Source organism: Limulus polyphemus, unplaced genomic scaffold (assembly GCF_000517525.1).
Source record: "Limulus polyphemus unplaced genomic scaffold, Limulus_polyphemus-2.1.2 Scaffold3433, whole genome shotgun sequence".
NCBI lineage: Eukaryota > Metazoa > Arthropoda > Merostomata > Xiphosura > Limulidae > Limulus > Limulus polyphemus.
The window spans coordinates 8,073-34,381 of record NW_013669043.1 but is presented as its reverse complement, the minus strand read 5'-3'; the positions used below and the strand labels follow the sequence as shown (position 1 = coordinate 34,381).

Below are 26,309 nucleotides of genomic sequence, written 5' to 3'. Positions count from 1 at the left end.
CTCCAGTTTCAGTAAATATGGAATTGCAGCAGATACTAGATTATCTCCAGTTTCAGTAAATATGGAATTGCAGCAGATACTAGATTATCTCCAGTTTCAGTAAATATGGAATTGCAGCAGATACTAAATTATCTCCAGTTTCAGTAAATATGGAATTGCAGCAGATACTAGATTATCTCCAGTTTCAGTAAACGTGGGACAACAGCAGATACTGGATTGTCTCCAGTTTCAGTAAATATGAGATTGCAGCAGATACTAGATTATCTCCAGTTTCAGTAAATATGGAATTGCAGCAGATACTAGATTATCTCCAGTTTCAGTAAACGTGGGACAACAGCAGATACTGGATTGTCTACGATTTCAATAAACGTGGGACAACTGCAGATACTGGATTGTCTCCAGTTTCAGTAAATATGGAATTGCAGCAGATACTAGATTATCTCCAGTTTCAGTAAATATGGGATTGCAGCAGATTGTTGTTGATTGTTTATTATTTTAAGTGCAATCCTACACAATGAACAACTAGTTCGATGCCTACCTCTGGGATCGAACCCCAGATTTCAATATTATAATACCTCCGATTCTCCGAGGGAGGCGTTACTAGTTATATGAAAGTATAGTTGACATTTATCTAAGCACTGTTTCTTGAGTACAAATTCTGCCAACTACATCAAAAAGCAATTTCAACTACTTTCTGCCTGTAATACAGTGTGTGTATGTTATCTTTCAATTAAAGACAATTTACAGAATTTACGCCCTTGGTAAATGTCAGCAGTAGATACTGTATTATTCCAGTAAACAACCCACAGCTGAACACATCGAATAATGTCTGGCTCTAGCAAACAAAAAGTAACAGATACTGTTTAAGTGATCAAACAACAGATGATACATATATCATTTCCGGTCTCAGTAAACTAGGTCAATAGAGAACATCAAATTATTTCCAAGTTCTGTAAATATGCAGTAATTAATGCCAAAAGCTAGTTTTTGAATGTTTATTAAGTAAGGTATACTCTGTTATTAAGTAAGGTATACTCTGTAATTAAGTAAGGTATACTCTGTTATTAAGTAAGGTATACCCTGTTATTAAGTAAGGTATACTCTGTAATTAAGTAAGGTATACTCTGTTATTAAGTAAGGTATACTCTATTATTAAGTAAGGTATACTCTGTAATTAAGTAAGGTATACTCTGTTATTAAGTAAGGTATATTCTGTAATTAAGTAAGGTATACTCTGTTATTAAGTAAGGTATACTCTGTTATTAAGTAAGGTATATTCTATTATTAAGTAAGGTATACTCTGTTATTAAGTAAAGTATACTCTGTAATTAAGTAAGGTATACTCTGTTATTAAGTAAAGTATACCCTGTTATTAAGTAAGGTATACTCTGTAATTAAGTAAGGTATACTCTGTTATTAAGTAAGGTATACTCTGTAATTAAGTAAGGTATACTCTGTTATTAAGTAAGGTATACTCTGTAATTAAGTAAGGTATACTCTGTTATTAAGTAAGGTATACTCTGTTATTAAGTAAGGTATATTCTATTATTAAGTAAGGTAAACTCCGTTATTAAGTAAAGTATACTCTGTTATTAAGTAAGGTATACTCTGTTATTAAGTAAAGTATACTCTATTATTAAGTAAGGTATACTCTGTTATTAAGTAAGGTATATTCTATTATTAAGTAAGGTATACTCTGTTATTAAGTAAAGTATACTCTGTTATTAAATAAGGTATACTCTGTTATTTCTTTATTATTACTTGCGTTAACGCTATTGGATACCTTAGGGTCGCAAATATCGTTAACAGCGAAGGTAATTTAGATGATGAAACAAAGCATTCTAATACTTATCTATATAAATATAATTGTACTGTCTGTTGTCTGTCCATGTAGCTACTTCGCAGGGTGTGGATGGATCTTTACCAAAATTGGTGTGGAGGTTCATTAGGTTCATGCGGGAGTACATACAAATTTTCAGTTTTGCGCTTTCGACCACTACTTCGTCCCCTGTTGATTAATCTTCACCAAATTTGGCATGAAGGTTTGTTGGGTCCATGCGGAGATATTGTAAATTTGTGGTTTTACATTTTGTGTTTTGCAGTTTTTGTGGGCGTTTTTTACAATTACACTTACGAGAAGGTAACCTTTCATTAATGATTAATTTACATAACTTCCGTCCAAAGGACGGATATTCCAGCTAGTAGGTAATAAGAACGTAATAAAATAATATAATTAGGTAATAAGAACGTAATAGAATAATATAATTAGGTAATAAGAACGTAAGAAAATAATATAATTAGCTATAGTTATTATCAGATTGATTGTTAATTTTGCTCTAAGTAGGTAAATTGCTCTGATCGGAAATTAATGTTAATAAGTAAATAGGGAAGAGTGAATTACTTTTTGTCTTAGTAATCAAACAACATATGTGTATATTATTTCCGGTTTCAGGTAACATGCTCAGCAAAGAATATTAAATTACTTTCGAGTTCGGTAAACGTTAGCCACTAGAGGATAAGAAATTACATTTTACCTCAGTGATCAACTAACAGATACATATCTTATTTACGGTTTTAGTAAACCCGCCCAGCATCGAACAATTTTATCAGACACACGAAGAAAGATGTGTAATTCGGCATTTCACTTATCACAACAAAACCTTACCAAAACATACACAATGACAAAATACATATATAGCATCTGTAACTTTATATCAGTTCATATTAAACATTCATTACTTGGTTGATCCTCTTCGTATTCTAATAACCTCCGCAATGTGAAGTGGCATGCTGTCGATGAGGTTCTTGATGTAATCCATCGTGATTTCATCCCAACTTGTCACTAGAAGGCGCTGCAACTCAGCTACAGAGCTAGTTTAAGGGGTCATGTTTAGCATTTTTCTGGCTCAGTTATTGTCCAACAGTTTTCAATGAGAATACAATCTGGAAACTTTGCTGGCCATGACAGTCTTGTAATGTCCTCTTGATCGAGACAATCATGTCCAATACGTGCATTTTGGGCAGTAGCATTGCCATCCTGGAACACAAAGTTATTGCCAAACCTTGCCCTAGCACAAGCAGAAATATCGTCTCTATGTGATACATTTAGGAAGTGCCATTGACATTTCCCTGGAAGATATGAAGAGCAGTTTCCACAATGATGAATAGCTGCCCAAATATGTACCGCACCACCTCCTCTGTGTGTTCCCTGTGGAACAGACGCACTTCCCTTGTCTGTTCTCCAGGCAAACGACAAACACGAATCCTACCATCAGCTATAAAAGGCCCGAAATAGGACTCATCTGAAAAAACGACATATCGTCAGTTGGCGCACTGTCTTGCCCAAGTAACACAGTGACAGTGGTGAATTCTAGTTAATATAGGTTTGTAGATAGCCCTTCTTGCAAAATAATTTTGTTTGGTCAGTCTCCTATTTACTGTTCTTCTGGATACCCTTGATTGAATGTGTTCATGCCATTCCTGTCTTAAGGTGTTGCAAGATGTCTTTCGATCTTGAAGTACTAACCTGATCAAAACACCGTCATCTCTGACAGTAATTTGTCGGCGTCTACCAGTATACCTTTCAGGAACAAAGTTTCCTGTAGTTCGATGACGTTTCAGGATTATGGATACAGTAAACCGGAGTACCTTTCTGTTCTGGAAATGTCCATTTGATTCATACCATTTCTGGACAGTCGAACAATTTGACGCTTTATAACTTCTGACACGTGACGAGGCATGAATCTACACCAAGTACAAAGACATTTTCTGAACAAAGCATTGATCTGTTTTGACAAAGATTATACTAGAATCACACCCCTTTTATACAAAACAGTTGTGTATCTGTGTTTTGATGAATAAATGCTCAAAACAACTTATACATACCAGAATAACAACTCGTACATGTTTGTCCTAACATACGCTACCTTCTCTGTTATTACTCGGACATTTACTCAATAACTACTCCATGCATATAGACAGTAACATCAATATAGAACAGTATGCAAACATTTTGGCCAAGACTGTACGATAGCAGCAATGGATTACTTCCGGTTTTTGTCTCCAGCTGAGAGGAACGGAAAAACATTAATTAAAGTAACTGTATTGACAGTCATCTAATATAAAACTCCTACTGATTATCTACCTGATCAGAGGTCTGCAATAAGTTTTGTTGGTATTCATATGTGTGTGTGTTCGTGCACATGTGTGTCTGGACATCATTAACAGGTCAGTTTTCTTATTTAAAACATAACTGTGCACGTGGCGTAGCTGATAATAATCATATATGAGCATTTAAAGCGATACTCTCAGATGATATATCAAATTTAAAGCATTGAGATAGAAATTTTGACAGTGGTAAACTCTAAATTTTAAACGATTTTATGCTTAAAACAGATCAATGAAACGATTTTTAGGCATTTAGCAAATTTTATGAAAACACAAAAGGCACAAAAAATGCAAGGAGCACATTAAGGATTAATTAAAAAAAAACGGACTTTCAATTATGGATTTATTCCCTTTGAAGAATATATGACTTAAATAATTTTAGGTCCACCCTGTAGAAAACAATGGCGACACCTTGTAACCATGACAACCTGTCTTGTTCAAGTGATCCAAGAGATTTCCCGTTTTTCTCTTCCTGTTTACCATCCATGAACATATATTGATTCTGTGGTTCTAACAGCAAAGTAGGTAGTACGCATGCTTATAGGATCCTTTTCTGAAACAGGCTAGGTTACTACAGAACGCTAACCATTATTCACAGAACGCGCATCCAAAATAAATACTATTGATATTCAAAAGAATATATACTTTATATTATTACCCATAAAAAAAGAAGACTATGAAACAAATATTAATTTACTTATTAAAGGTGGGATCGTTATGAGAAATATCGCATTGTTTTTAGTAAAGTTATCTCATTTCCACAAGGTAAACAGGGTATGAAAATAATATTAAGCCGATTCTAGACCTAAACCCTAAACTGAATGTTGATATTGAGGTTCATTACGTCTCAACCTATATATATATACATATGTAAAGAATTGAGTGAATTCTATAATCAATGTAAAATATGGAAATGAAGCAGAACTGAAAAGCAACCAATCCCAAGAAACTGGTTCTTTAAATATTACGTAATTTTAAAGAATTCAAAAATTGAAAGGCAACATAAAATGAAATGTTGCCTGGAGAAATCTGAAAGTTGCTCTTGAATTACATATATGCAATAACTTAACACTATCTGTTGATTATTGTTTAAGCTTTACTTTTAAAATCAGAACTAAATGTATTGTCTAATATTGTTATTATTAAAAAGCACGAGTAGACAGATATTTCCACAGCACGTGTAGAGTTTTAGTAGTTTTTATTTACTTATTTCAAGATGGAGAGAGAGAGAGAGAAAAGTATCTTGGTTATCTCGATAGTCGTTTTTTTACAACCTTTCTTAGTGGGCAGATATGACATGTAATCCTTCAGTAAATCCCGAACTTTTCGCCAACACACTTAATGATATAACTCTACAGGACTATAATCACAGTTATCGGCCTCTATGGTACTTGAAGTTCCTGACTCGGCAGGCGAGATCTGATAAAATTATTCAGTAAGTAGGTATATAATACGTACAAGATGGCAGCTCACGTTAATCGGTACAATAACCTTGTTCGCAATTTCATGGTAATAATTTTAAGCCTTACCTCCTCTCCACCGTAAGAAACAAAAACAAACAAACATAAAAAAAAACATCAAGAAAAAATTTCTGTTTTGGCTCAGTGCCTTGACTTCCGCCTTTTAATGATTACCGAGTGTTCATCCTATTACATTAGCAGTTGCCATGGGAACGCTTCTAGCGCAGGTAAATTGTTTCTACTTAGAACTTTACAACGTTCCCATTCTCATGCTGGTAAAACACACATATCGATTTATTGTTTGGCAAAAAACGTTTACTTTTTTCTTCACTGTTAAAAAACTGCGAATTATGTTCTAGTGTATTGTAACAATGAAGGTTATATTTTATTACATTTGCGATTAAAATGTGGTTTGTGAGCAACCAGAAACCTGAACGTATGGTTTTATAATATGTGTGTGTGTGTGTGTATGATTCATTGCATAACAAATTAATAACATCTAACTGGCAAGGTATTTATTGTTGATATATAAAGTTCCTTATGTTATAGTCCAGAAAGCTGGACGTGTAAGTTTTAGTAATATATGCATACTTGAAGATATGTAGGCAGAAAGTTGAACATGTAAGTTTTATAAAAATGCATACCCGAAAATATGACGGCAGAAAGTTGAACATGTAAGTTTTATCAAAACATACATACCCGAAGCTTTGACGGCAGAAAGCTGAACATGTAAGTTTTATTAAACCATACATACCTGAAGACATGACAGCAGAAAGTTGGACGTGTAAGTTTTATTATAACATACATACCTGAAGATATATGACGGCAGAAAGCTGGACATGCAAGTTGCATGCGTGTGTACGCACCTCCTTTTCATGAAAAGTCAGGCAGTTTAATGCATGGTTTTGTTTAGTGGTTACTTAAAGGGGTCAGTTTTATTAGTACAACTATTTTACGATGCTGCATTACATACGTCATTTCCTTTTACGAAAGGTAAAATTGAAAATATCATCTATGAGGTAGAGGCCTAATGCTTTCTTTGATTGGCTGTTCCCTCTGCTGTGGACTGCAGTTTCGCCTATTCAAGACTAGTCAGCACAGTTTGGGTCAGCAAACAAAAGAAATACAGTTAGGCTTCTTATAAGTCCCATAAATATTTACCGTGGAGAACAACAGTCGCGAGGTTTTATTATTATTGTTTTTCCATTTTTATTTTTAAAAGTTTCTAAGAGTTTTTTAAATGTCGTTGATAAATAAAGGTTCGGTTTTGGACACTGCAGAAAAGCACGCCACAAAGGTCAATAAAAAGGTTAGACAGAATATAATGTAAAAATAAGATGGTTACCCACAAGCGGACTTGGTCCATTTCCAGTCTACTAGCGACGAGATAAGCCGAATAGATAATGTTCTCATATGTCATTCGATCCAATTATATCATGATCGTCACGTAGTCACATAATGCATATGTAAGGCAGAAAGGAAGTAATACTAATGAAGGCACGATCTTGTTCCAATAATAACCTGTAGCTCAACAGGGGATAATCATATATTTTCAATATTTGAAAATCAGGTAGTTTTTTGGTTCAACTGTGAAGCCTAATTGAATTAATAAAGAGGAAGTCGCTCTTATTACATTGACCGCTTCCATACTTAAATCACCTCTAACTTGTCTGTCTGTACTTTGAACTGTTGAGCTGATAGTTTCAGGTTTCTTCAATAATTCATACGGATAATTTGATATTTGTTCTTCATAGATTAACACGCAAACCGCCTTAATTAGTATAATGACGCTTTCTTGTTTCCATGGTAATCAGGAAATGTCAGGCGTAGACTCAATAAGGGCAGTCTTAAATGTCATACGAAAAGACTGTATTGATTTCGTAAATAAATCTGCTTCTATAAAACCACGTGCACGTCTCCATGCTGCCAGTTTCTTAATAATTGATCTCAGCTGGAAGTGTGTTTGGTTCTGTATAAAACAAATAATAACCTGTGTTCTAATTAAAGGTTAGAGGATACTTGGAGGTGTTTATACCATATCTATAACTGGCTGTTATTTGGGTATCTTAAAATACCCCAGTTATTCCTTAAACTTAGGCACAGTTATCGTGGTTCGAATCTGATATATTTAGGAGGACACGTTGAAGATTAAGAGTGAGACTTGAATCAGTGATTGTTGCTTGAATCTGACTACGGTAGGATCACCAGATTTCGTGGTCAGAGCGGCAAGTTGAGACTGTTGACTACTATTCACACATTTCAGAGTCATAATGTGGATATAACCAACCTGATGAATAAAAAAATATGTACATGTATAACCACGGACATTCAACTTTAATAACATGATGGCATTACCTCTTAAAGACCATTGATTAACACTTAAGTTCAGAAACTTCATAAGTGTTGAATGTCCCCCGGTAAGTTTAGGGACTTATCTAAAATTCGTGGTTCGATTCCCCATAGTGAACGCAACAACAAACAGGTATGTCTTTTTTCTGATATTTTTTATCATTCTAGTATCATATTACCACTATTCCTTTTTTTTAGAGCAATACATATTTTTTTGGTTTTAATGTATAGCCCTGTATTCACCACTAACAACCTGAAATACGTCAAATGTTTGGATATATCTTCTCCATCATCAAAAATCACGTTTTGGTGAGGAAAATAAATTCATAAATAACCAATTAATCCACTGATTAATAATAGATAGTTAAATGTGACATGTCAAATGTTATCCAAACACCTAAAATATAAGATGTTATCAGTAGTGATTAAAGGACTATACATCTAAACAAACAAACTGCTTACATTCCACCACTATCTGAGGCATACTTTAGTTATTTCCTTCGCGCTTCCAAGTTGCACTAATGAGCTGTGAATTCAGTGAATCTAGTCTGCTGCAGCGGAAGTAGCTAATTAAAGAATAGTTTAGGCGTCGACGTCATCTTTTTTTAACTGAAGTTCACGTTTTGGTGAGTAAACCAAATTCACAAAAATATTCATATTTTTACCTTAAAAATTCACTGTTACTGCATTATTGAAACGTGTATTTTTGCAACAATAATATTTACTTACACATGATACGGTTTCTATTTGAATGCCTGTAAATCTCCTAAGCCTCGTAGCTGGAAGTTACTAGCAGCTACAACCATTGGTGTAAATGTAAAACCAAAACGTCGGAAATGATTAGAGATATTTTATCTGGAGTGAAAAGCCGTTTACTTACAAAATGTGTATAATATCCCAGTCCACGGTACGTACTCTGAAAGGAGAAAAACACTCAAATAGATACACAAAATATTTATTTTACAAATAATAGTCTCAACCACTTAAATAGTAGATAAGTACATGATGTTAATTATATTTTTTTCTTAACGTTTCGTTGTTGCGACTTCGTTTAATATAACACAGACACAGAAAATGAAAGTGGTACAAAATGGAACATTTCAAATTGTCCTATGACACTCAGTGGTCAGCTTGAGAGCTTATAACGCTAAAATTCCGGCTTCTATTCTTGCGGTGAGCACAGTGAATATATAGCCAATTGTGTAACTTTGCGTATAAACAAACAAATGATTAAAATAGTATAGGTTGTTTGTTACTTAAAACTCCTTCTTCAAAGAATGAATATTGATTAAACGTTCATCAACGATAATAAAAAAAATTAAAGCTTTTTTATAGTGGTTAAAAGGTTTCGTTGAAAAGGACTAACTGAGCGAAGCGTCATAAAGAAAAATTCATGCTATTCAAACCAAATTGTACATTTAATAGTTTCATTTTGAGCTTACTTGTATAAACTGTAAACTTATACACTTACACACATGTGTAAAAAGAAAAAATAACGTGCTGAAAATTCGTCTTGTGTTGTTCTCGAAAATTAGAATAATGCACAACTTGTATTAGTGTATTACAAGTTACAGCTTTTAAAGTAAGGATAATGTGTTTTCATAAAGGTACGACGTTTCGACCACTTACTTGATCACTGTACTTGAGAATAATCGCACCAGTGATCGAAACGTCGTACCTGCTCTAAAAACAGATCTTACTTACTCTAAAAGCTGTGCCTTGTGATAAAATAATACTTAATCGGTAATGATACATATTATTACAATTAATCAGTGGTTAAGAAGATGAAAAACGCCATTCTCACCAAGACGATTTATTTTCTGGTGCAGGGTTCTAAACACTGGTCTGTTTTATCTTGGCCGTTGATAGACATTCGTTCTTTGAAACGATTATTTGGATACGGTTTTCAACGAAGGCTCTGATTTGTTACTCTATTCGTGTTCTCAAAGAGGCACTCCCCAATGGCACATGGTATGTCTGCAGACCTACAACGCTAGAAACAGGGTTTCGATACCCGTGGTGGGCAGAGCACATATAGCCCATTGTGTAGCTTTGTTCTTAACTACAAACAAATAAGTAATGAGCTCATTCTTGATTTTCTTCAGTGTCCTAAAGTGAACTTATAAGCGTAATGAAACACTTTAGAAACTGATACAGGCCTATTTGAATGCGCGTCGCATGGTTACATATTTCAATGATCTCAGTAAACCTGACTGATGCACCCAATTCACTTCCGTCTATAAACACCCACGTCAAAAAGACAACACCAATTTCCCATTGTTCGTTTGTGTTCATCTCAATACGTCTGAGCATCTGTACAACATTAAATTAATGTTAATGTCTCTAAAGACGTATCCAGCGTCCACTATGTGCGTGGGTTCTAATTTAAGGAACATTTCTAGTATCTTATCGAGAACGATAATTAATTTATAATTATTTCTCATAGTAATGTTTTTATTCTTTCTAATGCGTTCCTTTTTTATCTTCAATGAAGTTATTTAATTTATTTTGAAACGTCCTTTGTATAAGCGCTGAGTTGATTAAACTTTGAGTAGGTTCAATTCAGTCTACGAAGGGAGGGGATATAAAAATATGTTCCCCAAACACGAAGTCAACCACTGGAAGACGTCACATGAAGAGAACAAATCCCAAAGTTCATATAGAATGAACGAGGGAGAAAATTACCACGCTTTCTAGTACTAGTGAAAGATGATAGAAAGAGGAATGAAAAGTGCGACATGATTCATTCGTATAATATGTTTATGTAAACTACAAGTTGCTTTGATGCTGACAATGAAAGTTTATTGATGGGCTGAGCCAAATCATTGAAAATATTGGGACCGTCTGACTAGCTTACATAAGCATATTTTATATCATGTGTTAATGAAAGATTATCTTAAGACATGAAAAGTTGATTCCCTTATATGTAATTGTAAAAAAACGCCCATAAAATCCGCAAAACACAAAATGTGAAACTGAAAATTTGTATAAATCTCACCATGGACCCAATACACCTCCGTACCAAATTTGGTGAAGATTCATATACTGGAGGTGAGGTAGTGATAAAAAAACGCCCATAAAAATCGCAAGACGCAATATGCAAAACTAAAAATTTGTATGTACCCCCGCATGTCTCTAATGAACCCCCGACACCAATTTTAGTGAAGGTCCATCCACACCCTGCGAAGTAGCTACATGTACATACGACATAAAACATACATTACTATAGTATTTATATAAATATACATCCACATAAATCGTATAGAGTTTAAGAAACAATAATACCAGTCTTAATTTAATACAAAATCTTTCGTTGATAAAAATTGTCTTTAGTAAAACATTCTAGAACATTTGAAGAAGAATGATCTGTTGACTGTGGGACATTACACCACCATAAGAAGAATGATCTGTTGACTGTGGGACATTACACCCCCATAAGAAGAATGATCTGTTGACTGTGGTACATTACACCACCATAAGAAGAATGATCTGTTGACTGTGGGACATTACACCCCCCATAAGAAGAATGATCTGTTGAATGTGGGACATTACACCCCCATAAGAAGAATGATCTGTTGACTGTGGGACATTACACCACCATAATTTGTGTCGCACTTTTTTTTTATTTGACACTATATTTTAACTGCATCTAGCCATTCCGATGAATTCTAGTATTAAGTGAAAGGTCTCGAAGGCAGTGAGTGGCGTTCAATGCTAATATACTATTCTTATTGTAAACTCGAATAGGGCCAACGAAGAAAGATGCGATAAGATTATTAGTAGTCTTATTGTGATACAATATCACACAAACAAACAATCGAACAACGATGTGAGAAAAACAAATACTACGCTCTGGTCTAACGTTCAAAATTTCTGAATCATTGTATTTTGTATTATAATTTTTTTTGCGTAATAGTACGGACGTCTTTCAAAAAGTTAGAAAGACAAAACATTGGAATTAAATAGAAATATTATATCGAATATCAAATTTAAGTCATTGTCACTATTATTTTAAAACTTTTGTAACAGTCTCCTCTTTGCGTTTTAACTTTTGAAAGCTAAAATCTTATTTTTGTTTGTGTTGGTAACCTACTTCGTTATATATGCTTCTTAGCGTTGTTACCAATAGATTTTTGTTTTGTATTTACACAAACTTTTTTTTTTCATATTTTATTGCAGAATCCCTTTCCAAGCTCTCATAACACTACCAAGGTAAATGTGGGGGTTACTTTCGGAGGCCATTTCCGCAAGGCGTCAACTCTAACTCCGGTAGTCTCCGAGAAGACTATCCGCCATGGGCTGAACCCACTTGACAAGTCAACCAGTCTTCCTAGCATTTCCATAAAAAAAATACAACACAACAAGTACAATAGATATAGAGACGACAATGGAGTAGAAAAGACCTGTAGAAATGATCAACTCATTCGTGTGACGCCATCTACAATCGCTTCATCACTCCCGGCGCTTAACAACGGTAGACATCACTTTTTGAACTACTCCAAAATGCCAAACACTAACACCGACCTTCTACTCAGTCGTCAACTGTACAATAACTACTGTGGAAGAAGTCAGGACCAAATTTCTCTGAAAAGTCGCTCACTAGATGAGAGCCCTGAACACAGCATAACAAAATCGAGATTTGATTTCTTAGAGGATCAGCACCACCATAAAGAATCTAATTCATGTTGCCACACTCGTCTTGATTATTATGGCAGAAAGCTACCTTTTAGTCCACAGGGTAATTACCTTTAAAGAACTATTACATGATAACCTGTAGCATGCAGTATAATCATATAAACTTGTAGGTAGTTCCTTCTATCCAATAAGACTATAACAACGTTTCTGACTAACCTCAACGTACCTGTTTTTTCATTACAGAAGTGTTAAAGTACTACTCTTCAAGGCTGTGTTCATTTGAGCGAGCGGAAATAAAGCAACGTCAGGAAGTGTGGTTTCTAGGCCTGGAAGCTAGTAAAATAGAAGGAGATGAAGGAGCATCACAAAATAGTGGTTACGATGATGAAAATGGCTCCTATCTTAAAGTAAGTTTAGTTTAAGAAGTCTCATTATCCATTTATAAATGCATAATTTATCAAAAATAAAGAAATAAAAAAGTTAAAAACGGCTTGTTACTAACCTAATCAGTCCCTGTAATTGAAAAATTGCTAAATCTTCACTTGTGTGTGTGTATTCTATTTTTTCAGCAGTATTACTACTGATTTTTGCTTTTTAGTCAAGGAATATACACACACACACATATATATATATATATATATACATTCGATTAGGCTTAAGGGCTTATAAAACCAGACCCGGCATAGCTAGGTGGCTAGGACGCTTGACTCGTAATGTGAGGGTCTCAGGTTTGAATTCCCGTCCCACCAAACATGCTCGCCCTTTCAGCTGTGGGGACGTTATAATGGTACTATCAATCCCATTATTCGTTGGTAAAACAGTAGCCCAAGAGTTGGCAGTGGGTGGTGATGATTAGCTGCCATCCCTCTAGTTATTCACTGCTAAATTAGGGACGGCTAGCGCAGATAGTCTCCGTGTAACTTTGCGCGAAATTCAAAACAAACCAAACCTTCAGCAAACAGAGCAGATAATCTATAATGTGGCTTTGCGCTAAAAACAAAATATTTTCGAAGTGGGTTTGTATATTTTAATTCACTAGTCTTGTAAACGAATTAACTTTAAAGCCATTCCTATTTAACGATTTTATTACAATAACTTTTTATATCCGTTTCTAACAGCTAATGTCATGTTTCTGTAACGTAAGAAAGTTATTGATTTTTTTCAATACGTTATGTATATATACATACATATGATAGTAGCTTTAGAGTACTTCTGTTTTCTTCCACCAGGTGCTTCACGATCACATTGCTTACCGTTACGAGATCTTAGAGGTGATTGGCAAAGGATCGTTTGGTGAGGTTATTCGCGCACTTGATCATAAAACAAATCAACAGGTGGCGCTGAAGATCATAAGAAATAAGAAAAGGTGGGTTAAAGACATATAATAACATAAATTATTATAAATATTATTTAACTTTGATTTGTTTGTAATTTAGTTAAGCACAAAGCTACACAATGGGCCTTCTGTGCTCTGCCTACCACGAGCATCGAAACCCGGTTTCTAGCGTTTTAAGTCCGCAGACATACCGTTATGCCACTGGGGGGGGGGGCAATATTTAAATTGTTCTGTATAAACAGTTTAATGTAAGTAAGAGTTCTATACTTCTACGTGTAGACCTATACTACAAAGTATCACTGAAATATTTTGTATCGTCCTAATCTTTGTTTACAAAGAAAAGGGAAAATACGTGTTTTGTTATTTTTGCCAGTACTGTCATTAAATTGCCAGATTGTACTTTCCCAGTTGAAATGTAATAAAAGCATCAATTCTTTCATTATAGCTTAAGCAAGGAGAAACTATCTTGAATTTCCTAAATAGTAAAAGCATCAATTCTTTCAGTATAACTTAAACAAGGAGAAACTATCTTGAATTTCCTAAATAGTAAAAGCATCAATTCTTTCAGTATAACTTAAGCAAGGAGAAACTATCTTGAATTTCCTAAATAGTAAAAGCATCAATTCTTTCAGTGTAACTTAAACAAGGAGAAACTATCTTGAATTTCCTAAATAGTAAAAGCATCAATTCTTTCAGTATAACTTAAACAAGGAGAAACTATCTTGAATTTCCTAAACTTTTTTCCACTTAAGATATAACAATAATTACAATTGCGGTCACATATGTTTGGTATCAATCAGTTCTCAACCCACAGTTTATTTCTATATGTCGTCAATAAGTGTTTCTATGTGTAGAACAATATCTACGTATATAAGTAGCTCAGTAGCCTTTCTATACTAGAGGAGGTCAAATCGTTCGTGTCACGATTTCAGAAATTTGTCTTGCTTTTGACATTTATAAGGGTAAGATATTTTTATCCACTTTTTAGAATTCTGTGAGCTGTAACACGGTTATTTATTTACTTGTCTGTTTTGTAGGTTCCACCAGCAAGCTCTGATTGAAGTCAGGATTTTAGCACACTTGTGCAGGAAAGACAGCAATGGCTACCACAATGTTATTCGTATGCTAGGCCATTTTTACTTTCGTAACCACTTATGTATAACTTTTGAACTCATGGGGTAAGTAAAGGTTTTGGGTTGCTGTTGCAATGCATCAGTGCCAAAGCAAGCATTCCTATAAACATCTGGTTACAATATAAAAATCTGGCTATTATTTAAACATAAATGTTCAAATTTGGCTACACCACGAACTTAGATACAATACAATATTAGTGCAATTCAATATATAATTGCAATACAAATATAACTACATTAGAAACATAAGTACGTTATAAATAATCTATCTTACAAACTTACATATGGAATAAATCTAATAATTAATGGTACTAAAGCCTTTTACAGTTCTCTAACTATCCAGGTAATACACTAGGTCTACTCAGAAACAGTGCAACTTTAATTAACAAATATACTTTAAAAGGGTTAATTTTCAAAGATTAAACACATGTTTATATAGATGTGTATAAATGTGAACATAGTTCAGTATGATTGACTTTTTCAGGATGAATCTGTATGATCTAATAAAGCAGAACAACTACCAAGGCTTGAGCTTAGAACTCATTCGAAAGTTTAGCTACTCGATTGTACAGTGTCTGCGGTTGTTGTACAGGGAAAATATCATCCACTGTGATTTAAAACCTGTATGTATCTTCATTCGTTTATTTTGGTGTTTTATAACAAAATTGGTGTCTCTTATGGTTGAACGGACACGTAATTATAGCTTTAAGATATTGTAAGATACTGTCTACTAGATTGATTTAATCATGTATTTTGTTACGAACCGCGTTTGTATGCATGAACAGCTGTTATGGTACTAGTGGTAAACTATATATACATTCACAGAATGTCACTGTGAGTACTCATAGATCATATACAAGTGCTCAAAGCAGAAAATCTCAATGGGACTTGTTTATACTGCATAAACATTAACAGGATGTCACTGTGAGTAGTTATGAACTATACAGAAGTATAAAAAGCACAAAACCCTAATTGGACTTGTTTAAACTATATAAACATTAACAGGATGTCACTGTGAGTAGTTATGAACTATACAGAAGTGTAAAAAGCACAAAACCCTAATTGGACTTGTTTAAACTATATAAACATTAACAGGATGTCACTGTGAGTAGTTATAAACCATACAGGAGTGTTAAAAGCACAAAACCCTAATGAGACTTGTTTAACCTATATAAACATTAACAGGATGTCACTGTGAGTAGTTATAAAGCATACAGGAGTGTTAAAAGCACAAAACCCCTATTGGGACTAGTGGTAACCTACATGTACATTCGTAAGATAGTACTGAGTATAGTTATATGAAATACACAAGTCCATTAACTCTGGAACAACTACTGTAGTGTGTGTGTGTGGGGGGGGGGGGGGGTGCTGAAGACTATTGAAAAAAATCAAAACCCCTGTATATGATAAGAATCACGTCAAACTAGGAAGGCGCTACTGCACCCTCTCCACCTATAGTATCCACACCTTTTCACAAATGTTAAACACACAAAACCCTAGTGCTAAACCACATAGGCATTCACAGTTTCTTACGTTATAAACTGCTTGTATAGAGAGTTGTTCATACATAGGTGGTTTGGTATTATTATACAAGGTGTAACAGTATAAAATCTCAAACTAAGTAAACGAGTTTGAATACTTACCTATAAAATGTGTTTTGAGTTTTATTATTTGTGAACATATATTCATATAGAAATGTAATTCTAGGATTGTCTTTTATTCCTTTTTTATACCAACTCTCATCCTTTTTTTATATAGGAAAATATTCTCATTAAGCAACGAGAAACCAATTCTATCAAAGTTATTGATTTTGGTAGTTCTTGCTTTGCCCACCAGAGGGTTTACACTTATATCCAGTCAAGATTTTACAGATCTCCAGAAGTAGGTTTTTTTATATTTGTTTTATTCAGTTGAATTAGAAATAAAAATAAAAATGCAAAAATATAATCAGATTTCAATGTTGTATGTATATTGATTACTAAAATCAATTACTTTATATAATTATTAACGTAAGTTCGTGATCATTAGGGCACGTGCAAAAACTAAAACATATATTGTAGTTATCATGACGTAAATAAAACCTCCGTACATACTAATGTTATTTTACTGAATCACGTAGTAAACGATTATATTTATAATACTTATATTAGTTAGCCCCTGTGAATAATGAGGTATCTACTGAAGAGAGAGAGAGAGAAGACTAAAAGACTTAAAAATATTAATTTAAAAAATTCAACCTTCCATTTCATCTCATTTCATTATATATATATATATATCATTAATCATCTAAATTTCTGTTCACTCACAACTTTTTAACACTCTGAGCTCTGATATTGTATCAAATGATCAAATGATTAATGAAAGAAAAACGTAAGGAAGAATGTGTTGTGTTTAGAGATGACTTTTACCTACATAGTGATTCTATATCTAAATAACAATTTCAAGATTATGCAGCACTGATTCTGTTAATTTATTTAATGATTGATTTGTAATGTATTTGATACATTAGGTATCTGAGTTTTGTTATCTTGGTTTGCACCAGGTTATTCTTGGGCTTCCATACGGAACCGCTATTGACATGTGGAGCCTAGGTTCTATTCTGGCAGAACTTTACACCGGATTTCCATTATTCCCAGGTGAAAATGAAGCTGATCAGTTGGCTTGCATCATGGAGATAATTGGACCACCTCCAGCTGAACTGCTTGAAATGGCATCTCGTCGGAGGCTATTTTTTGGTAAAGATAAAAAGAAAAGTAAAAACAAATTTTAAGATATTTATCGTTAAAATATGTCAGAAAATAGCATGCTTTATGTATTTTACAGGTTGTGACGTGTAAGAATTTACTGGTAATAAATCGTTCACATGCGTTGTTATGTCTATGAACTGAACATGCTTAGTGGTGGCTCAGCTGTAAACTCGAGAGCTTGTAACACTAAAATTAAAGATTCGATCCCTGCAGTGGGCACAGCACAGAAAGCCCACTGCACAGCTTTAAGATTAGTAACAAACCAACCAAAAAGGAACATCCAAATTTTATATACATTACATGTACAGCAAAATTTCATGCACTTTAAAAAGAGCTTAGATATTTATACTATGTTTGCATCAGTAATTGAAAATAGTCTTATTGATTTCTTCAATATTTTAGACAGTACAAGCTGTTGAGTTATTCAAAGTTTAACTTTTCTACTTTCAGACTCCAAAGGTTACCCGAGAAATCTCGTGAACAGTAAAGGCTTGAAAAGAAAACCATCTTCAAAAACCTTGGAGTCTGTATTAACGTGTGCCCAAGATCGATTTGTGGACTTTCTTAGCAAATGTCTTGAGTACGATCTGTTAGTTTTGGATTTTTTAAAGACTGTGCTTGTATACCTGATGCTTAGCAAATGTCTTGAGTACGATCTGTTAGTTTTGGATTTTTTAAAGACTTTGCTTGTATACTTAATGCTTAGCAAATGTTTTGAGTACCATCTGTTAGTTTTGGATTTTTTTCAAGACTGTGCTTATATACCTAATGCTTAGTAAATGTTTTAAGTACGATCTGTTAGTTTTGGATTTTTTTTAAAAGACTGTGCTTATATACCTAATGCTTAGCAAATGTTTTAAGTACGATCTGTTATTTTTGGATTTTTTTTAAAAGGTTGTGCTTATATAACTAATGTGCAGCAATTAGTGTCGTATTGTTTTGTACACTTGTTGTTAATGTGTCAGATGCAAAGGGCTAGTTACTTGTGATGGTTGTTATGTAACTATTGTGAACAATTTGATGTTTATTCCCTATAGATGGGACCCTGACCTTCGAATGACTCCCGATGAAGCACTTAGACACACTTGGTTATCAGGAACTAAAGATGGCCGATGTACTTCTAAGCCAGTTCATTCTCTGACAGTTAGTGAAACAGAAACAGGTATTTTTACTTCAGTTCATTCTCTGACAGTTAGTGAAATAAAAACAGGTGTTTTTTACTTCAGTTCATCCTCTGACAGTTAGTGAAATAGAAATAGATATTTTTTACTTCAGTTCATTCTCTGACAGTTAGTGGAATAGAAACAGGTATTTTTACTTCAGTTCATCCTCTGACAGTTAGTGGAATAGAAACAGGTATTTTTACTTCAGTTCATCCTCTGACAGTTAGTGGAATAGAAACAGGTCTTTTTTACTTCAGTTTATTCTCTGACAGTTAGTGAAATAGAAATAGATATTTTTTACTTCAGTTTATTCTCTGACAGTTAGTGAAATAGAAACAGGTATTTTTTACTTCAGTTCATCCTCTGACAGTTAGTGAAATAGAAATAGATATTTTTTTACTTCAGTTCCTCTCTAAAGTAAAAAACCAGTAATGTTCAAACTCATTTCAGTCCCCATTTATTAAGTATCATCATGTTGTGTATTCTATGTTTAAACTTGTATTCAAGTGAAATAATGGTCGCTCCTTTGACGACTTTTGGTGCTATGTCACGAGATGTCAGATCTTCTTTAGTAGTGGATAATAAAATGGATATTTTCGTACATCTATTTACGATATCTTTATTCATCAAAATTCACAAAACTAGCGATAAGGATGAGATCCCTTAGAGGATTCCAACTCCTATACAAAAGCGAACTGAGTATCATTTCATTACGAATGTCATTGAGCGGACTGAGTATCATTTCATTACGAATGTCATTGAGCGGACTGAGTATCATTTCATTACGAATATCATTGAGCGGACTGAGTATCATTTCATTACGAATGTCATTGAGCGAACTGAGTATCCTTTCATTACGAATGTCATTGAGCGAACTGAGTATCCTTTCATTACGAATGTCATTGAGCGGACTGAGTATCATTTCATTACGAATGTCATTGAGCGGACTGAGTATCATTTCATTACGAATGTCATTGAGCGGACTGAGTATCATTTCATTACGAATGTCATTGAATATGTCGAAGAGACTGTCTTCAACTGGGAGTTGAATCTATTCGCTTCTGAGAAATCTGGCTGTTTCGGACTTAACTAAAAATAAATCATTTACCGACTTTTGCGGCCTGCTCCAACAACATTTCTATTCAAATTATTTAGAGGTTGCTTAGAGGTACCTTCTTTACAGATGGGACCAGTATATAGAAAGAAAGACAGTGCAAGCTTACATTGCTTAACTCAAAATGTTGTCAGAACACTGCAATTTCGGAGACACTTTTCCACTGGCCTTATATTTAAGATGCGAAATAAGACGTACAAAAATGTTTGTTGTCTGAAGCTACATTTAATAAAAAATAAAATAACAGGATATACAACGACAATGAAAATAGTAGGTAAGGACGCCATCTGGATGTTAGTTCATTTCTGGTCAATATAACTTCTAAAATGATGCCAAGAGATGACAGAAATGTTGCATCATCAGCCACCTTAATATTACCTCTTCATACCAACGCTTCGGTTGCGACAGTGACAATTATTTATGTTTTGAGCAAAGAGTCAGAAATATCACTTACAATAAATCTGAAAAAAAGGCCACATCAAACTTGTGTTGAGAATGCACTGATGCCCCCTTCAAACGAAACGTACTATTCAACCAATAGGAAGACTATGTAAGGTAAATAGCAGTCCATCAAATCCATATGCCATACCTTGCAGGGACTTGGTCCAGAGCAGCACATATGCAGTTTTAATAACCTAATATGGACGTAAAATGTGTGCAAATGGACTAAATACTGAAGTTGTGGCTTCAATGAGTGATACTCCTGAAGCTTTACAATGAGAAATTCGATCATCTGAAGATGGAATGTTTGTGACTTTTCACAGGGGAAAGATTTAAGTCAGATATGTTATGTTTATGGCCAGGGTGGAAGCTCTACGTCTATGACGTTGACTATTTATCCTATTAAAAAAAAAGAGTCTGATTGAAGAAATTCCAAACCAACTGAAGCTCCACAATGTACACCTTGTGAGAGACTGCTAAGGCGTAATTCAGTACTTAATAGCATAGCTTTCAAAAATTCTGGGAATTTTCTGGTTCTGATTCGGGCACTTTGGAGGAAATAAAAGCCATATTATACACCCAGATTAATGTTCTATTAATACATCGCAAACTTGCCCTGTTTCCTCTGCAATCGATCCAAATATGAAACTAGAGTTAAATAAATTCGTGAAAATGAGTGTTTTCTACGTTGAATAAATACAAAACTTAACTGTCACACAGCAACATATCAGTAAAGAAACAAAAAATACTTACCACAATCGGAATATGTATTCTAAATGGTTGGCTTTCAACTGTAAGTCACACAAAGTACAAACCGTATTGTGACAAAAGACAGGAAACAACATTACATGAAGTTCATATCATATATGGCGTGTGAGATTAGTTATCTCTTCATCACTCCACCGGCCCGCATGGCCAGATGGTTAGGGCGCTCGACTCACAATCTGCGGGTCGCGGGTTCGAATCCCCGTCCCACCAAACATGCTCGTCCTTTCAGCCATGGGCGCGTTATAATGTGACGGTCAATCCCACTATTCGTTGGTAAAAGAGTAGCCCAAGAGTTGGCGGTGGGTGGTGATGACTAGCTGCCTTCCTTCTAGTCTTACACTGCTAAATTAGAAACGGCTAGCGCAGATAGCCCTCGTGTAGCTTTGCGCGAAATTCATAACAAACAAACAAACAATCACACTACCGTTCAGTGCCACGGGGGTTATATGAAACAAATGACAAACGGTTACATAATAAGCTCGCAGATTTACTGCTGACCCACCGGGGGGAGTCGAGAGGAGTCAATTCTGATGGTCCGTGAAAGTAAAGCAATGTTTGAACTTAGGCTAATTCTTCAATGATAGTGAAACAGAAATATGTCGTTCAAAGTCAGCCTACACCTAAGTAAACTGTGTTATAGGAATATGTGATATTCAAACTTTTTTTGCCGTCTGTTATTTTGTGAAGTAAGAGTAAGTACTGCTTAAACTTAGTTTAGACTGTCAGAAAATAATGTAGGTTTGGATATGCTGGTCTAGACCTTGATAGTCCGTGAAAGAAACGTTTACACTGTTCAGTCAGCCACTTACTCCTGATAGTCCGTGAAAGAAGAGTTTACACTGTTCATTCAGCCACTTACTCCGGATAGTCCGTGAAAGAAGAGTTTACACTCTTCATTCAGCCACTTACTCCGGATAGTCCGTGAAAGAAGAGTTTACACTGTTCAGTCAGCCACCTACCCCTGATAGTCCGTAGAAAAAAAACGTTTACACTGTTCAGTCAGCCACCTACTCCTGATAGTCTGTGAAAGAGGAATTTACACTGTTCAGTCAGCCACATACTCCTGATAGTCTGTAAAAGAGGAGTTTACATTGTTCATTCAGCCACATACTCCTGATAGTCTGTAAAAGAGGAGTTTATACTGTTCAGTCAGCCACCTACTCCTGATAGTCTGTGGAATAAAAACAAATAATGACGAGAAACCAGCCCATATTATACAGTTTTATAAAACCAAAGTAAATAATAAATCAAACCTTTGTTTGTGCATAAAGGATGTAATACTTATATTTCGCTGAACTGTGTCACACATCTTAGCTTACTTGTTTGTTGCTGAGCACAAAGTTACACAATGGGCTATGTGTGCTCTGTTTACCGTGGGTGTCGAAACCTAATTTTTATCGTTACGAGCCCTCAGACTTTCCGTTGAGCTGTATGTTACATGGAAAGACGTGTTTGTAAAACATTTGTCTTCTTCAAACTTGATTTTATTCTGAATGAACAATCAGCTCAGTTTGGATGCTAATATTCCACCAGATAGCCAACGTTATGTTATTCATTTGCTGTTAAGCGCATAACTGCACAATGGGCATTGAAACTCGGTTTTTAGCGTAATAAACGCTCAGACATACTGCTGAGCCACCTGAGTTCATTTGTTCTAGTTACCTAGGATCCTTTGATAGTATAGAAGGAGATTTTGGGGATCAAGAAGATCCCCTGGAAAGAATTTGGAATGTTTTTGCCACCAATATTGTGAAAGAAACCCTGAGAAGTGACACATTCCTGTAAATGTGTTCCAAATTATGTGGCTAAGTTTACTTAGGTGTGTTTCAGGGCTATGGTTTAGTTTGTTTTGAATTTCGCGCAGAGCTATACGAGGGCTATCTGCGCTAGCCGTCCCTAAATTAGCAGTGAAAGTCTATAGGGAAAACAAATGGTCATCACCACCCACCGCCAACTCTTGGGCTACTCTTTTTCCAACAAATAGTGGGACTGACCGTCACATTTTAACGCCCCCACTGCTGAGAGGCGAGCATGTTTGTGGGACGGGGATTCGAACCCGCGACCCTCAGATTGCGAATCAAGCGCCCTATGTTTGTTTGAGTCTTTAAGCATTCATAAAAAAAATATATACATTTTGTTATTAATAACAATATATTATCTTATGGGAACCGGTTTTTAATTAATATGAATGATGAATGTTTTACAAAATTATTTTAATTGCTTAAATATGCTATGCCACTCAGAGAGAACATTTTCATCGTTGCTTTAGAACATCCGACAACGATCCACAGGGCCTACAAGGGAGTGAAAGCTCATCAAAAGAAGAAAGACTCTCGTTCCTTCAGCAAAGCTGTCTCAGAAGAATCGTGTGAGTTAGATAGGATTTTACACTTACATGTAGTGTAACTTACATAGCGTTTCGTAAACATACATATTGTTCGTTTAGTTGTTTTTTTACACATACACAATGGGTAGGTTAGATACAATTTTCCTGTTACACACTCTTAACACTACTTATAATGTTATAGCTCCCTGTGGTATAATTTCGTAAGATTTTAAAGTTGTGCTATAGTGAAATATACCTAATATTATAACATTATACACAAGAATATATATATATATATATTTATATAGAATATTATGTTCAACATGGTGCTGAAAGAATTTTATAGATTCACATAGTTTTAGTTATACAGTATAGTACAATTACATATAAAGTTAGTAACACATGTTTTTTACAGTTCTCGGAGGATAAGACTTTACATGGTTTGTTTGTTTTGAACTTCGCGCAAAGCTATGCGAGGGTTATCTGCGCTAGCTGTCCCTAATTTAGGAGTGAAAGACTAGAGAGAAGGAGGCTGGTCATCACCACCTACTGCCAACTCTTGGGCTACTCTTTTACCAACAAATAGTGGGATTGACCGTCACATTATAACACCACCACAGCAGAAAGGGCGAGCATGTTTGCTGGGATGGGGATTCGAACCCGCGACTCCCAGACTGCGAGTCGAGCGCTCTAGCCACCTGGCCATACCGGGCGACATTACATGGATACACGCTGTTGGTTACCTAGTATTTTACAGTTACATTACTGAATTACTAAATTTGAACAGTGGGAAAATTTAAATGAAGCCCGACATATTTTAACAGCGTTGTAGACAGTCATTATTTCGTTATTTTTCATATAACTTAATATCTATAACAAGGTTAATTTTGACCTGAAAGTTTAGTAGAGATGTGAGTGTGTGAATGAAATTATGATTAATTTCAGGTTGGGGACGTATATATGTATTTTAAATATGCTCTTTATTTCCAAGAATGTACTTTACATACCAATCAGTAACGCAGTTACTCATCATTTCGTATTACGAACCATGGTTAGGTGTTTAGAGCACTTGACTCCTTGTGTTCGTGTATAGCTAAGTTTGTTATTTATTCTGCTCTTAGTAAGGTTCTATCATATGGTGTTGGGGTTCATTTTGTAAATATTTTTAAAGCTCAGCTTAAAGCTAAAATTTATTTCGATTTTTTTTACGGTTTCGGTTTCGAGACAAATTGTCAGATTTTTTAGTATTTATCGCGACTCTGGGCATTTGGTAAGTGAAGGTGTTCAGGGTTACATCCTATGTCGTGATTTGGTATGATAATTTGGTTTGATTTTTCATGTTTATCATTTTTGTTTGTTTGTGATTACTAATTTTCTGTGTATTTCATTTAAGTAATCAACCTTACCAATTTTTTTCTTCTTATCCAAATTTGTATCGACATGGTCATGCGTTATGTCGAATAACTAATGTATTTTTGTTTATACCCCCTCTATGAGGGTGGATTAATAAAGAAAAAAAAAAGAACACTTGACTCGCAATCTGAGGGGTGTGGGTTCGAATCCCCGTCCTACCAAACATGTTCGATCTTTCAGCCGTGGGGGCGTTATAATATTACGGTCAATCTCACTATTCGTTGGTAAAAGAGTAGCACAAGAGTTGCCTTCTCTCTAGTTTTTCACTGCTAAATTAGGGACGGATAGCCTTGTGTAGCTATGCGCAAAATTAAAAACAAACCGTATTACGAACATCAGAATCAGTTGTTCAATGAATCATTGTATCATGATTGTCTATCTGACACATTTGCATTTCTGCAAACTACATAAAGAGTTATCCAGTTCATAAGATACATTGTCGTTGAAATAACTCATAGAGTTTGAAAACAGTATAATATACTTCAAGTTATATCAATAGTAATAGGTTTGACTATACCCGTATTTAAAACAATTTTTATTTTTTATTAAGTAATGGTTTTGTTCCCTCTTGTTCCAGTGATCCTAGGATCTTTTGACATTACAGACACAGCTTTTGGGGATCTAGAAGATCCCCTGGAAGATTCTGGAATGTTTTTGCCACCAATATTGTGAAAGAAACCCTGAGGAGTGACACATTCCCGTAAACATGCTGCCAAAGAATTTTAAAACAACATATCAACATTCCGTGGAGCAGCTGATCAATTTATGTTTGGTATGTTTAGCTGTGTCATCCTTCATAGCATAGTTTGTATGTAGAAGTTTTCAGTGAGCTAGATGCAGTGAAACTTGACATAACTGTTGGTTCAATATGTTCCTCGCCTATGGCTTGTTGCAACATCACCAGTCAGCCATGTTCTCACGTGTGGCTTGTTTTAACGTCACCAGTGAGCCATGTTCTTACGTATGGCTTGTTGCAACATCACCAGTGAACCATATTCTAACGTGTGGCTTGTTGTAACATCCCCATTGAGCCATGTTATCACGTGTGATTTATTGTAACGTCATCAGTGAGCCACGTTCTCACATGGATGGCTTTTTGTAACATCACAAGTGAACCATTTTCTCACGTATGGCTTGTTTTAACATCACCAGTGAGCCATGTTCTCACGTGTGGCTTGTTGTAACATCACCAGTGAACCATGTTCTCATAATGTGGCTTGTTGTAGCATCACCAGTGGGCCATGTTCCCATATGTGG

The 26,309-nt window shown here is 35.0% G+C and overlaps 1 protein-coding gene across 3 annotated transcripts in view; it reads left to right on the top strand.

Annotated features, from left to right (window-relative positions):
- Window positions 1–25,748, top strand: part of LOC106469341 (dual specificity tyrosine-phosphorylation-regulated kinase 4-like) — a 41,709-nt gene extending 15,961 nt beyond the window's left edge. The window contains exons 1-12 of one of the 3 annotated variants that reach the window (XM_022397839.1): window positions 8,037–8,109; window positions 12,156–12,714; window positions 12,855–13,018; window positions 13,841–13,977; window positions 14,985–15,125; window positions 15,565–15,703; window positions 16,839–16,961; window positions 17,623–17,833; window positions 18,278–18,407; window positions 18,865–18,989; window positions 23,583–23,681; window positions 25,630–25,748. In XM_022397839.1, the coding sequence (XP_022253547.1) occupies window positions 12,480–12,714; window positions 12,855–13,018; window positions 13,841–13,977; window positions 14,985–15,125; window positions 15,565–15,703; window positions 16,839–16,961; window positions 17,623–17,833; window positions 18,278–18,407; window positions 18,865–18,989; window positions 23,583–23,681; window positions 25,630–25,724 (1,599 nt within the window). In that variant the 5' untranslated portion in view covers window positions 8,037–8,109; window positions 12,156–12,479 and the 3' untranslated portion in view covers window positions 25,725–25,748. Of the gene's footprint in view, window positions 1–8,036; window positions 8,110–12,155; window positions 12,715–12,854; window positions 13,019–13,840; window positions 13,978–14,984; window positions 15,126–15,564; window positions 15,704–16,838; window positions 16,962–17,622; window positions 17,834–18,277; window positions 18,408–18,864; window positions 18,990–23,582; window positions 23,682–25,629 lie in introns of those variants that run through there. The other 2 variants (XM_022397838.1, XM_022397837.1) reach the window with 2 other exon arrangements.
- Window positions 25,749–26,309: the final 561 nt, after the last annotated feature.